The sequence below is a fragment of the Hippopotamus amphibius genome, chromosome 6 (assembly GCF_030028045.1).
Source record: "Hippopotamus amphibius kiboko isolate mHipAmp2 chromosome 6, mHipAmp2.hap2, whole genome shotgun sequence".
NCBI lineage: Eukaryota > Metazoa > Chordata > Mammalia > Artiodactyla > Hippopotamidae > Hippopotamus > Hippopotamus amphibius.
In genome coordinates this window covers 49214315-49230177 of record NC_080191.1, presented here as the reverse complement: position 1 = coordinate 49230177, position 15863 = coordinate 49214315, and the positions used below count along the sequence as shown (strand labels likewise).

The following is a 15863-nucleotide window of genomic DNA, read 5'->3' as shown; positions in this document are numbered from 1 at the left end:
GACAGTGAAATCTGTGACAGCAAAAACAGCCTTAGGAACTGATGTAATCTCAGCACCTAGCAAAGTACATAGCAAACATCAGGTGCAACTCAAAAGTTTCCTGAATGAATAAATGAACTGTTAGATAAATGAAACTGTCTCTGGGCTAAATATGTCCAGAGGCAGTTCATTAGGGATGGGCTGTATTACTTGATTTTATAGACCTCTACTTGCTTACATCTGTTGTCCACTCTTTAATTTCACCATTAGGGAGTGGCAATTATTAGGGTGTCCTGCCTCTCCCTATAAACTTGGATATTCTATGGCCCTTTGGGGTGAGGTTCCAATTACCCATATCAGGCTTGGGAGATAAATGCAGTTAAGTGAATGGGGTGTGGCAGATAGGTGCAGGCTCACATAGAGAACTGCTGCTTCAGGTCTTCACACAGCCTTTGCTAACAGACCCTGCAGGGCTCTGATTTTAATAACAAGGCAGTCAACATAAGTGGCAAAGGCTGAAGAGGAACTTGGGAAATAATTTAATCAATTTTCAAAAAAGGCCAATTTTTCACATTAGGTAACTTCATAATACAGCAAGACATTGAAATTACAGGTTTGCAGGCAGAGTGTCAGTAGGGAGAATAACCGCGCGCGCGCACACGCACACACTAAATTTAACACTGGGGTGTTGCTGTTTTAAAGACAATGTTCAAATTTGTATCTTGGCAATTCAGTGTAAGGCCCAAATGTCCTGATTCTTATTTAATTAGCTTTGAATATAGGAATTAAATTGGGTTAAGCAAAGGACAGAATAGCCCTGAAGGAATGGAAAAGCCCCTAAGATATTGACTTGAATCATACACTTTCAATTATTCTTGGTGATTTCCTTTTCTAAAGTCAAACACGCATTAAGCTGCAGAAAGGGTGTTAGAGCTCTGATAACTGTTCCTACATAACAATATGTACACTGTTATGAAAATGAAGTGCAAATTGAACAGCAAAAACCGAATCTGCAATTTTATACAATCTACAAGTATCTGACTGAAGTAAATTCATAACATTACAAATGAACATTACACACATTATAGGTACTTTCTAAGTAATTGTTGATTGAATGATAATCTCACACTTTTGAAAGTGAAGCTACATATAAGTGACCTCACTTGCCAAAAAACTTTCTAAATGATAATACAAATTTAAGTCATTAAAAGTGGGAAAATTCAACTTTATCAATTTATCCTAGAAGTCATTAGAAATATTATATATTTTAAAGTAGTAATTTATTTTGACATTTGAGGGGATGAAATTTGTATCTACCTTAAAAAAAACAATATGATTGTATTGTTTACCAAACAGATACCTAAAAAGTCTGGAGGGTGATTCCTGTTTAATTTAACAAGTTGACCCTAGATTGTAACAAGGGGCTAGTTCTGCTGGACAATAAATACAGATATTAATATGGTTTTATTTAATTAAAACAACTCATATAGCCTAGACAGATGTAAACAAAACAAAACTATCAAGACAGATCCTCAGCAATTACAGGAGATGAGATCAGACACCATTTACTGGGTATTTACTGTGGACCAGGTCCCATGCCAAACACTTAACCATCAAGGCACTTAGACTTATGATTATGACCATGATTTAACAAGTCTGCCTATGTGATGGGTTGTTAAAACGCTGAACAAAGTGTTTATTATGGTTGTTGCTGAAAATCTATCAATGTTCTGTCACTGGTTCAAACATCCAAGAAAGTATAGGTATTTAATTAAGGGTCGAAAATATATCAATGTTTCATAATATCAGTTCCTGAGACATTTAGATAACAGAAGGAAAAGACGCCAATCTGTGAGTCACCCATTTCACTGTATAAAACAGATTCTGAGCCGAGATTTGCTATTGGGCTTTCTGCTTGCTCATTGCCTAGGACTGCTACATTTTTTCAGAAGCACCAACCCTACTAAGTACTTTGCTTTTCTGCTTTGTTTCTGGTCTATAGAATGTTTGCTGTATTTTGGAGCCCAATTTTGCCATGTTTGATTTTCTGTTTTTTATATTTTATCTATAATTGTTAGGTGTTTGAGCAGATAAGGTGCTTTGAAGTGTGACCTTACAGTATCATTGTAACTGAAGTCTCAGAAGCATCACCTAAATATTTAAATGTATAGTATTCCTTCTGGGTACAGTTATAAGCATAGAGCATTTAGGTATAGGAATGACTAACATATGTCACTGCAGTAGAGCCTGTGCCTTACTGCCCTACGTATGAGAGTGAGTCAAAACTTATTTCTACAGCCGGAGTGCGGATAATTTTTGACTCACCCTTGTATATTCAGCATCAATTTCAACATATAAAAAAATCCATGAATAGTGTGAGTGGATGAATGAACGGATGGATGGGTGGATGGATGGATGGATGGATGGATGGATGGATGGATGGATGGTGAAGTGAGACTGGCACTGCCATTATCAAAGAATAGTTATGAAAAAGTGTCATTAAATCACTGATGTACACATAAAGGACTATAGTATAGAAATATGTGTGGGACTCAGAAAACTCTGAGAATATATGAGTTCCCATAAACCAACCCCTTTGTATCTGAGGTGACTGACACATATATCTGAGATATCAGAGTCTCTTACCATCTGTGATGGTGAAAGCAGACTGGATCCAGGGTAAAGAGATGCAAATGTAAGATAATGTATATTATTTATGTTCTTTTACTTATAAACACTCAAATATTGCCTTTTAAGGTAATTAGATTCATGGTTAAACATACACAATTTGCCTATTAAGTTTTAATAAGTTAACTAAAGGCAGTGCATACAGATATGTCTTGTGGGCTTGGCCTTTCCATGATAAGCTGTTTTCTTTTATTAGGAACAAGAAATAAATCACCATCCAGTCTCTAGGCTCATATCTTATCCCATACAAATTCTTAAAAATATTGTTTCAATGGCTTCATCCAATTTTTTGAGAAGTCTAAGTTTTTTACAGCACCAATAGGCTAAAACAATTAAGTGTACGTTATGATATCAGAATTTATAGTGTTCAAACATGGTGAATCCAAGGAAACATACAAAATGCAGACACAGAGCAACTAAAATTAAAAACATACTATAAAATATAAGTTTAAAGAATAACCCCAACAGCTACTGCTTATGGAACACTTAGTATTTGTACTCTGCTAAGTGGTTTATAGCGATGGTCAGAAACAGGATAGAAGAGATCGGACAACATGCCCCAAAGCCCAGATTCTAGGGCTAGTGTATGGAGGGGGTGGGAATTGAAATCAGGTCTACCTAAGCCCATGTGCCACACTGAACAACTCTGCACAGTCAAGCCCAACATCAGGTGCCTCAGAATAGAGAATAAATAACACGCCACTATCCAAGTGAGAAAAGCCAAAGAAAAGTTTTCCATGAACTTGAATACATGTACTGCTGAAGGATATGGGTTAAAAAGTCAGATGTCTACTTATAATTATTTTCTTTAAATTCTTCATATAACTCTTTGACATTAGACTTTGACATCACTGGAAGCAACTTTTGAGTCACCTAACAGTTCCCTAGCATGTAGTAATTCCACATCCACCTAAAGTACTGAGACACAAATTCGTATTTTACTTTTGTAGATAATAATGTCACAGGAAATTTTAATGTAAAACTTAAGTGCTAATTAGGTGTAACATCAGCACAGGTGGCTCTTAGATGCGTCTGGTAGATGTGTATTTGTCTTGTCCATAACTGAAGAACATACGGTATCACTTTCTAAATTGATTTTTAAAAGACTTGTATACAATGACATTTAAAAGACTTGTATACAACTTGCATTCATGCAATCATATCTCTTGGAATAATTAACAAATCAAAGTTAAAATTCTTTGTCTCTCACTTAAAAATCCATCTGGTAATCTCTAGACATTCTAATTAAGCATGGAGAGATCATGTCAAATTAACTCAACTTCCCTAAATAGTAATGTGTTGTTCAAAATAAAGTAATTCAGACAGCCACTGTAAAATGGGAGAATGAGTCAAAGCAAATACAAGTTCCCCCTCTTTCTACGGGAAAATTTGAGAGAATAAAACATCTTGCCTAATATTAGTATCAAACCACTAAAGGGTTGATTTTGATTGTTCTAACTAAATATTTTTAAGTCATAAAGCAAGAATTCTTTGGAGTTAAAAAGAGTTTTTAAAACTTTATTATGACAATTAAAGACCTAAAGTAGCAAGAAGTCAGAAAAAAATTACAGTTTGTAATAACAGAAAAAGCTAAAAGAAAAGATTAAATGCTAAATTTCATGCTAAACATATCTGTGAAAAAATTAGTTTAAAATTATTTTATGTTCTGTTTAAAGCTACATCATAATGTTATAATTGAGGAGAATTCTACAATCTCTTAAGGAAAAAAGATTGGTAATAAATGTGCACACGAACAGAAAACACGCCTGAATAATAACCAAGGGACCAAAGTTGGCAGTTAGAGAAATGGATGGTTAGGCAGACAACCAGAGATTTGGGACAGCAATGTGCAGTTCACAACTCAGCTACAAACCTTGTTGGCAATGACTTCTCATGGCACAGAGAAGACACAGGAACTGTATGTCTGAAAACGACAAACACAGGCTCTCCCTGACTGTAAGCTCTATGCAGACAGGGACTGTGTCTCTTTTCTGTACCTGTGTCCTTCTGGTGTCTTAGAAACTGCCAGACACACACGAAGTAAATGATAAGTATTTGCTGGAAGTGAAGGAAGGAGATAAAACTCAGATATCATTAAATCACATGCCTCTCATTTGCTTCCACTATAAATAAGGGGATTGGACTAAATTATTTCTTGGGTTCCTTTCAGTCCTAATAATTGATATTTCTAAGTTGTACACACACACACACACACACACACACACACACACGCACACACGACTTCCCCTGATTTAAAAAAAAAAAATCTGAAGGCCAGGGGAAAAGATATCTCCAAAGACATAGGAAAGAAAAATCTTGCCTGAAACACAGAGCTACCACATGTACATCCAAACTGATTTTGATTTTAAGAAAAGACTGAGGATAAATTAGAGAATTATATTAGGTTAGAACACTGGCAAGGCTGAGGTTCCACTACATATAGACAATGTCTACAGCTGGTGAAGTTCAGCAAGAAAAGGAAACTACTACAGGTAAGTGTCACATCTTTAAATATTGCCCTAATTGTACTAATGCAGTGATTCGCCCTCCTTGTAATAATCTATAGTGATTAGAAACATTACCCTTGGCAGTTGGGAAAGAAGGTTACTTCTGACAGAATGTGACTATATTTGGAGACAGGGTTTTTAAAGCGGTGATCAAGTTAAAATGATGACATTCATCAGAGTGGGCCATAATCTGATATGACTGGGGTGCTAATAAAAAAAAGAGGGTATTTTGAGCAGTTTTAAGACACAGATACCCACAGAGGGTACGCCATGTGAAGACACAGGGAGAAGATGGCCATCCACAAGCCAAGGAGAGGGCCCTCAGAAGAAACCAGCTCTGCTTACATCTTGATTTCAAACTCTTTAGCCTCCAGAATTATGAGAAAATAAACTTCTGTTGTTTGACCCACCTGTCTATTAGCTTTATTATGGTGGCCCTAGCAAACTAATACACATCTCCACAAACTTTAAACTCTTCCATAATTTAATTCTCCTAGCATCTTTCCCTGCCTAGTTCTCAGAGTTAAATATGAAACTTTTGTCACAACACTAATAATATATAATGTTAAGAAAACCTGTAGTTTGGGATCACTGACAAATTGGAAGGCAGATTATGATAAAATATGTTCTAGAATCTGGAATCAACATGAACCTCTCTACAAAGGACTATTTCCAGTGAGGCTATAACAGTGAGATGAGAACACATACTCAGAAACTCAATCTGGGCTATTCATATAAACCATCTAATATATAACTCAGAAAGTTAAAAAAGTACAGACTGTTAAATGGAAACTCTTGACTTACTGATAAGGAAAATCCTTCAACAGTAGTCTGGACCCAGGTCTGCATGACCTGCTAAGTGACAGCAATTGTGATAACAAATAACCTGAGTAAAGTCTAGAACAAGGCACCAAGAAATCTAGAAAGCTGGGACAATCTATATCCAACTTATACTATTCCCCTCTTCCATCTCCCACTAAGGGGATTTTGAGTAGTTTTAAGACTTGAAGGATTAAAGGAATATGAAAACATCATCTTTATGTTATAATCCCAAACTATATCACCATTACCCTCCCTTCTTTAACCATCATTTTGACACATCTGGCTCTCTCTCCTGGTCATGGTGATTTTACTACCCACATATGCGATCCTTCCACTACCTAGCCTCTCAGCTCCTCAACCTGCTCTCCTCTAAGACTTCATTCTCCACCCAACTTACACAGTTCATTTTAACAAAAAGACACTGGATGTTGTCATAAACCGTAAAGGCACCCCTCCATAAATTCGACTTCGGCATCCCTTCTCTGACCACCACCTGCTTTCTTTATAGAACGTGCTCCCACAGTTCCGCACTTTGAACAGCTCTTCAGCCCGCCAAAGCACTGACTTTGAACACTGTTTTACTGCCCCTCATATCTTCCATACCCTCACATCTCCCTTTACCCAGCTTCAATCCCATGTGCACTCATTATATAACTCCCTTGTATTTCTGTAACTCCCCTGCCCCTCTCATCCTCCATCACATTTGTCTGTCTCAATTCAACTCTCCAATTAACTCCTCACCTTCACTGGAGCAACTAAACACATATGAAGAAAAACATTCACACTGGCTGTTCTCACTTCTAGTTCACGAGCACTGACCCCAGGTGGGCTTGTCTTGCTGCCCTGCGATCTTGGTATATTTCCTAGTTTACTGATGCACCCACATTGACACTACATTTTCTACCTCTTCTCTCCTCAGACATCTACATCTGCTTACCTCTTCTTATATTCAGTTGATGACCTTGCATCTTATTTCATTGAGACAATAGAAAGAGAATGTCTATATGTTCTCACACCCACATCTACCAACCTACCTTCACCTGTACCCATATATTCCACATTTCTTCCTGTTAAAATGGATGAGCCGTTCTACCTAACACAAACTGTTCCCCTTTTGCACTGGATCCCATCCCATCACTGTTCCTACATGGTACCCTCTCTCTCACATCACTGTCTTTTCCTGCTTTACAGGAACATTCCCATCAACATAGAAACATGTTGAATTATTCTCCATCTTTATAAAACCATTACTTAACCCCATAATCTCCCTCCAGCTACTGTCTCATTTCTTTGTTTCCTTTGTTGTAAAAATCCTTGAAGGGGTTCTCAATACTTCTTCGACCCATATTTTTTCTTGAATCTACTCCAGTCAGGCTTCCAACTTCACCACACCACTGAAAGGATTCTTGTCAAGGTCAACAAGACAGTCTATAGATGGTCAATTTTCTGTTCTCATCTTATTCTGCCTCTCAGCAATATTTGATCCCCGTGATTACACTCTCCTTCATGAAAGACTTTCTGCCTTTGGTATCCTAGGCTCTCTTCTCTCTTGGTTCTTCCACGCTTTGGCTCAGCCTTCTCAGTCTCCTCATCTTCCCAGCCTTTAAACATACGGTGACTCGGGGGGTCATGTGTTGGAATTTTTGACTCCCTGGGTCATCTCATCCAATTCCATGGCTAATATATATGCTGATAATTTTGATTTGTTGACATTTCCCTTGACATCAGACTTGTATATCTAACTGCCTAATAAGCATCTTAAGCTTAAAATGTCAAAAAACAAACTCTTAAATTTCTTCCCCAGACTGCTCATCCAGCATTTTCCACATCTCTCTGAACACTTCCATTCTTTCATTTGCTTTGTCCAAAAACTTTTGACTCCTGACACTCTCTTCTCTTTCTCTCACAGCCCATATATCTAACCCATTAGCGAATCCTGTTGTTATTTCCAAATATGTTTAGAAACAAGTTATTTCTTACTACCTCCAATGTGATATCTCTGTCCGAGTCATTACCGTCCCACACTTGGATGACTGAAATACATTCCTGAACTCCTGAACTTCAGGTCTCTATTTGAAAATCACCCCACTTACAGAACTTTTCTAACCTTCTCCACATACTATCCCCTCCCTCTCTCTCTCCTTGACCTTGCTTTACTTTTTTCATGGCACTTATTACCATAGGACAGCTTATCGGTCTGGTGTCTGTATCGCTCAGAACCAGGCAAGAACTTATGCTCGTTTGTTGATAGTGCCTGGTGCATATTAGGCACTCAGAGACTTGCTGAATGAATGAATTGATGTTATCATCGGCATCATTATCAATATTGTCTGTATAATCTAAACGCCTGGGGCCAAAGGGTTGACACAGGGCAACTGCACCCTAAGACAAAACAAAACACAACCTAAAACCAGGTACCTTTGGTGGGAGCAGGGGTTAGAACATAGCCAGCACATACCAGAAATGCTGATGTGCACTTTACTTCTTAAAGCTAGAAGTGGACAAATTCCTACCTCAAGATTTCAGTTTTAATCAAAATGGTAGCACATGGTCATAAGACATTTTATTTCTTAACAAAGCACTTCTATTAGAAGAGCTTTGTATTATTCTATTTCATCACTAATACCTGAATCCTTCAAAAGGGTATATGAATAATTAATAGAAGGGAAAACTGAAAAAAAGTAAGGAGAAATTGATTTTCTTAAATCAGTAATCTTAAATCTCCTATCATTATTATTTTTTTTGCATATTATATACCAACAGTGTCTTCCTTTTTTATTTTAATCTTAGAGCTATATCTCTATCATATTCTGTTTTCAAGTACAAAGAGAAAATTTACTCAGATGATAACTTGAATAACCTGGTCACAAGCATTCAAAATAAAATACATTTCAAGGTCTTATCACTTTGTATTGCAGCAACTTATAACACACAGGACAACTTCGTTAGAAGGAGCATGTGTCAGTATTTATGATTTTTTTAATGGGAAAAGAGTTCTAACATCACATTAAAATGTACAGATTTAGAATAAGAACTTGTGTTGCATGTGAAGAGTAAAAAATATAACAAAACAAGGTGATATGTGATATATGAGAAAATGGGTATGAAGAGGTATTATATAAACGAATGGAAATTAATGAGGTAAAGAATTTAAATAATACAAGGATATAAGAATCAACGTGTCAGTTAATAACATTCAGTATATTTTTTTTCAGAGTAAAAGTACAAATTTGCATAGAGATAGATATTTGAGCAGAATAAAAACGTAACAAAAAGGGTCTAAGTTCAGACAAAAAAAAAAAAACCCATAAAATGATCTTAAATACAATGGTTTTCATTTGCTTTCAGATTTATATCTATTCTATTTTCTTACTACTACAAGTCTTTATTTTTTTCTACTTTCATTTAATAAAACAAGATCGTTTGTAATTCTTTATGATTTTATAACTTCTGAATTTAAGATTAACTTACAGTAACTCTTTCCCCAATATAATATATTAATATTTTAAAATCTATTAACAATAGATAAATTTCATGATCAGCTAAAAGCAATATTATGCTTTAGATACTTGCAATGTTTGAAAAAACTTCAGTTAAACATGAAAACTTAATTTGAAACAAAAGGGAGCAATGCATGCAATTTTTAAAAAATGCCTAAATACTGATAACTGGAAACAATGGGGGAAAAAAACCTATCATAATTGGTTCCACTCACATATTTATTTTATTCTGAGTATTTACTTCATCGAAATAAAAATGAATATAAAAGGTACCCATCATAGGTGGTCAACTTACTTTACAATGATCATATTGGAGTTGTAAGGCTGGGACATCCCCTCCAATAGGCATTTGTTTTTTAAGCTCTTCATCTTTTATATTCAGCCATTTGATCAGTTCTTCTAAAGACGCCAACAACCTGTTCCACTTCTCAGCACTGGCCTCCAAATGAGCCCTGTTGAGAGATAACACTGACCACGTTTGAAATGCATCCAAAAAATTACACACTTTCCTTTGACCTAATAATCATGTATAACTAACTAATGCTCAAGTCTAAGAAAGAGGCTGAAATTTTGTAAAAAGAATATTTATTTCCTGTAAGAAACAGTTATTTTGAATAAGCTAGAATATTATGGATACGTTGGTAATACCTGTCAAATGTTAAAACATACACCTCCACACCACAAAGGCATCAATATGAGGCTTTCAAGAAGAATGTCCATGATATAATAAAAAATTATTTAAGCAAGTTTCAGTAGTTTATGTATAGTATATATGTACATTCAAATGTAACTTTTTTCTCATTTCATCTATATATATGAAGAGAGGGATACATAAGAAATTATATGCATATAAAATGTTTAGAAAGATACATACCACATGTAGCTACTACTGAGAACACAATGAACACTTAATTTTTACATATTTTTTTACTAATTGAGTATACGCAACAGGCTCATATAATTTTTCTTTACAAAAAAGTTAATTTTTGGGGGGGTGTTACTAATGTCTTGATTTCCCTTCTATTCAAATACATTACTGAGAGCAGAACATCACAAACATTTACCTCAAAAAGTTGAAAAACAATAAAGCATTACTTGGACAGAACACTATTTGGCTTATGGCTGACTGATGTCCAGTGACAAATGTTCATTATGAGTAGAAAACAGTTGGGGAAAAATCATTGATTGCAGTACTTTATACTCTGATTCAAAGATGAGGTCTTTGTTTCAATAATAATTTGTTTTTAGCACAGAAAAGTACCTTCACATTCTTAAATTATGAACTTCATAATTAGGGAACTATGTTTAGAAAGTACACTTTTATGAGACGAAGGGTTCAGTAAGAGTAAAAGTCTTTGAAAATAGAGATGAAAATAAATGACAAGTTTGCTAGTTGCTCCTGTTAGAGTCTTTCTTGGATAAGAAAGCCCACTTATCCAGCCTCAAGCCCACAGCACATGAGTTGGATTTGAAAAGATGAATCAGTCAAAAACATCTTGAAAGACTCAAGGAATCAGTGCTTCCTCAATCTTGCATCACCCCAGTGGACTTACACACTAAATTGCATGAAATGGAATTATCTTGACTCTCCATGACCTTTCATCATGAGAGGGGCAAGGTTGATGGAGACAGACATAAGCCTTACACAATAGCCTCCAAAGACTAAAGACTTATGACAGCAAAAGATGACTCATTTGGGGCAACCCCAGGTACAAGGAACCTCTGTTGACCAAGTTTCACAGCCTCTCATACAACTTTCACCTTAACATTGGCTTATGATCCCCACTTCCACAAAACTGCTCCTTTACTCAGTGATATGAAACAAATCAACCAAGCACAGCAACTACTGTCCCTCAGACCTATCAGTAGTTTTCTTTTTGGATATCTGATCCACTTGAATCTTTGTCTCAAAGCTAATAGCTCTGCTATACTTCATTCAAACAAGTATTTCCCCATTGATTACATTAGGTGATATTCCCAGCAGTGGATATTCAACCATATCATGTCTTGTTTAAAATTTCATAATGTTTTCAGAAGAACAACTATGTATCTCTGATCTCTAATTCATCTCTAATTCCTAAAACAATGGCCATAGTCTATCAGCCAATACTTTTGGCTAAAAGAAAAAAATGGGAGTTCTGTATATCTCTAAAATACCATGAACCTGCATTCAGTCACACACAAAAGACCAATTGTCCTGCAATTTATTTATACTTCCATTGTCAACTGGTTAATATAAAATAAACTATTCAAACTATAAAATTCTGTCTTATTCAAAAAAGCTAGGTATGATATAATTTTTTAAATTATAAATACAGAAAGAAGTTGGAGGTAGCTTATAATTACAATTTTAAAAAATTTAATTCTCTTGTATTTACAGTCTTTTCTGTTCATTCTATGGTGCTATGATTGACCTCACATTACAAACTTATGCTTTAATGAGATCCCAGTTCTGTTTGAGGGCCAGCTTTTCCGTGTTCATATTGATTAATTTCAGGCCAAATATGTAATTACCCATCCCTGACAAACAATAATTTTACTTGGCACAGAAAAGAACTAAATGATTTCCATTATATTAACGGAAAATTCTCTCTGCCAGTTACAATGCATTTTGTCCTAAGTATATCTGATTGAGTTGGTGCAATTTCTTGCCGGTATTTTTAAATGCAAAAAATAAATACTGATAAATAAATAATGGCTAGAAGTCAGAAGTCCTTAGCCAATCGAGAAGTGCTTGAGTGTCTTTGTGTGCAAAACACTTAGGCACACACCCTGACCGCTTATTTTAGATTATTTGACTCTGCATCTTCAATGTCAATAGTTTAACTCTTTAATCAATAACCAAACCAGACATTATATTCCTCTGAAATCCAGTTACACACTCATTGTATTGAAAAGCATGCAAATGTTTTTTTCACATGCAATTATCTTTTTGACTGCACAGAAATAATGAAATAGATCATTGAAATCTATGGCATCCAGCACCTGAAGAACTATTTATAAAGATGAAGACAATACTTTTTAAGAGAGACACTGAAGTGACTTTGAAATAAAGAAGATAACATTGGTCTATGTGCTTCTCTGCATCTTACTTTTTCCATCATAACAAGCAAGCTGATCTGACAGAATCTCTGCCTAGAAAATCTGTTCTGATTATTCTCCAACAGATTATAAATATGTGTTTAGTGGATTACTACCATATGCCCAAAAAATGCATGCTTCCGTAGTAGCCTTCAGTGTCCTAGTTTCAATTTAATTCTTTCATCTTTCTAGATGAAAGCCTTTTCTTGGGCACTGGGTTGAATGCTTTGCAAAAAGAAACCTTACATTGTTGTTTGGTGTAGTCGTACTTTTTCAGTTTTACTTTAAATATTCTGAAGCTTATATTTCCCCATGACTACAAATAATAATCAATCATGATTTCAGAATTTTCACTTAAAACATTTCTTTATCTAAAACATATCTGTGGGCACTCACATTTTGGAAAATAAACTTAACTATCCTCTCACCTGCTTTAGTTCATTCTTTGGGTACCTGACACGTACAAAGCAACAGATACTTTCACTGCTATATTAGCAACTCAGGGTGATGTCTACTACAGAAAATGTTTCACACAAGTTACCTCTTTTTAGATTGAATCATCTATTTTACAACTCTCCAAACATTTTTTAAGTGACGAGTTATTTTTAAAACGACAATATGAAAAGTTTTTAGAAAGTAAACATCCATAAAAATAGCACCTCTTCATTTAAATATAGTAGAAAGGGAACTATGGACAAAACTATCTATTAATATCTATTTCAAATCACCAAAAGCCTCTACCTTTTATATTTTTTCAGAGAAGATTTTATCCCTTCTCCCAATGTACAGATATAAGAGAAGAGAGCAAGCAGTGTGAATAAGTAACAGAGGCACTTATTAAAATAAAACATAGTTTTTCATTTTTTCAATAAAAACAAACATCTGTGGAGCACCTGCTATGATATTAGGCACTATACTGTTTCAGAAACAGAAGGTTTTAGGGTCAAGTTAGGAGACAGATAAGTAAACCAAATACACTCTGAGATAGGAAACCTCATAATAACTCTCTGAGGCAACTACAGCTCAGAGAAGAAAGAAACTTGTTCAGGAAGCCATGGTGAGAATTTGGAATTCACACTAAATTCTAAGATTTTTCCACTACATTGCTTTCATCATGGACAGCACTTAAGAGGGCAGATAGAAAGTGCCCAGATATGTCTGTAGACAAGTAAAGATGCACTTGGAAAGCAGTAAGTCTGCCAAAGAATTTGAAGATTCAAATTAAAAGGAGTAAAGATATACCATCTCCTATTGTGTAAGGAATGAATGTACATAATTAAATATTCACTTTGGCATTCTTACTACAAATAAACTTCTTTTTAGTTTATGGTAAAACTCATAGATTATAAATTGAGCTATACATTTTATGAGGCCACCATCACCCTGATACCAAAACCAGACAAAGATACTACAAAAAAAGAAAATTACAGACCAATATCACTGATGAATTTAGATGCAAAAATCCTCAACAAAATACTAGCCAACAGAATCCAACAGCACATTAAAAGGATCATACACCATGATCAAGTGGGGTTTATCCCTGGAATGCAAGGATCCTTCAATATACGCAAATCAATCAATGTGATGCACCATATTAATAAACTGAAGCATAAAAACCACATGATCATCTCAAGAGATGCAGAAAAAGCTTTTGACAAAATTCAACACCCATTTATGATAAAAACTCTCCAGAAGGTGGGCATAGAGGGAACCTACCTCAACATAATAAAGGCCATATTGGACAAGCCCACAGCAAACATCATTCTCAATGGGGAAAAACTGAAAGCATTCCCTCTAAGATCAGGAACAAGTCCACTCTCTCCACTACTATTCAACATAGTTTTGGAAGTCCTTGCCACAGCAATCAGAGAAGAAAAAGAAATAAAAGGAATCCAAATTGGAAAAGAAGAAGTAAAACTGTCACTGTTTGCAGATGACATGATACTGTACATAGAAAATCCTAAAGATGCCACCAAAAAACTACTTGAGCTCGTCAATGAATTTGGTAAAGTGGCAGGATACAAAATTAATACACAGAAATCTCTTGCATTTCTATACACTAACACTGAAAGATCAGAAAGAGAGATTAAGGAAACAATTCCATTCACCATTGCAACAAAAAGCATAAAATACCTAGGGATAAACCTAACCAAGGAGGTAAAAGACCTGTACTCAGAAAACTATAAGACACTAAAGAAACAAATCAAGGACAACACAAACAGATGGAGAGATATACCATGTTCTTGGATTGGAAGAATCAACATTGTGAAAATGACTATACTACCAAAAGCAATTTACAGATTCAATGCAATTCCTATCAAATTACCAATGCCATTTTTCACAGAACTAGAACAAGAAATCTTACAATTTGTATGGAAACACAAAAGACCCCGAATAGCCAAAGCAATCTTGAGAAGGGAAGACAGAGTTGGTGGAATCAGGCTTCCTGACTTCAAACTATACTACAAGGCTACAGTGATCAAGACAGTATGGTACTGGCACAAAAACAGAAATATAGATCAATGGAACAGGATAGAAAGCCCAGAGATAAACTATGGTCAACTAATCTATGAGAAAGGAGGCAGGGATATACAATGGAGAAAAGGCAGCCTCTTCAATAAGTGGTGCTGGGAAAACTGGACAGCTACATGGAAAAGAATGAAATTAGAACACTCCTTAACACCATACACAAAAATAAACTCAAAATGCATTAAAGACCTAAATGTAAGGCCAGACACTATAAAATTCCTAGAGGAATACACAGGAAGAACACTCTTCAATGTAAATAACAGCAAGATCTTTTTTGATCCACCCCCTAGAGTAGTGGAAATAAAAACAAAAATAAATAAGTGGGACCAAATGAAACTTCAAAGCTTCTGCACAGCAAAAGAAACTGTAAGCAAGACGAAAAGACAACCCTCAGAATGGGAGAAAATATTAGCAAATGAACCAACAAAGGATTAATCTCCAAAATATATAAACAGTTCAGGCAGCTCAATATCAAGAAATCAAACAATGCAATCAAAAAATGGGCAGAAGACCTAAATAGGCATTTCTCCAAAGAAGACATATGGATGGCCAAGAGGCCCAGGAAAAGCTGCTCAACATCATTAATTACTAGAGAAATGCAAATCAAAACTACAAGGAGGTTTCACCTCACACCGGTTAGAATGGGCATCATCAGAAAATCTACAAACAGTAAATGCTGGAGAGGGTGTGGAGAAAGGGGAACGCTCTTGCACTGCTGGTGGGAATGTAAATTGATACAGCCACTATGGAGAACAGT

The 15863-nt window shown here is 35.5% G+C and overlaps 1 protein-coding gene across 11 annotated transcripts in view; it reads right to left on the bottom strand.

The window, feature by feature from the left end:
- UTRN (utrophin) overlaps positions 1-15863 on the bottom strand; it is a 501139-nt gene that overhangs the window by 131158 nt on the left and 354118 nt on the right. For 10 of the 11 annotated variants that reach the window (XM_057739402.1, XM_057739404.1, XM_057739406.1 and 7 more), the window contains one exon: positions 9792-9948. In XM_057739402.1, coding sequence (XP_057595385.1) covers positions 9792-9948 — 157 coding nt within the window. Of the gene's footprint in view, positions 1-9791; positions 9949-15863 lie in introns of those variants that run through there. The other variant, XM_057739410.1, reaches the window with a different exon arrangement.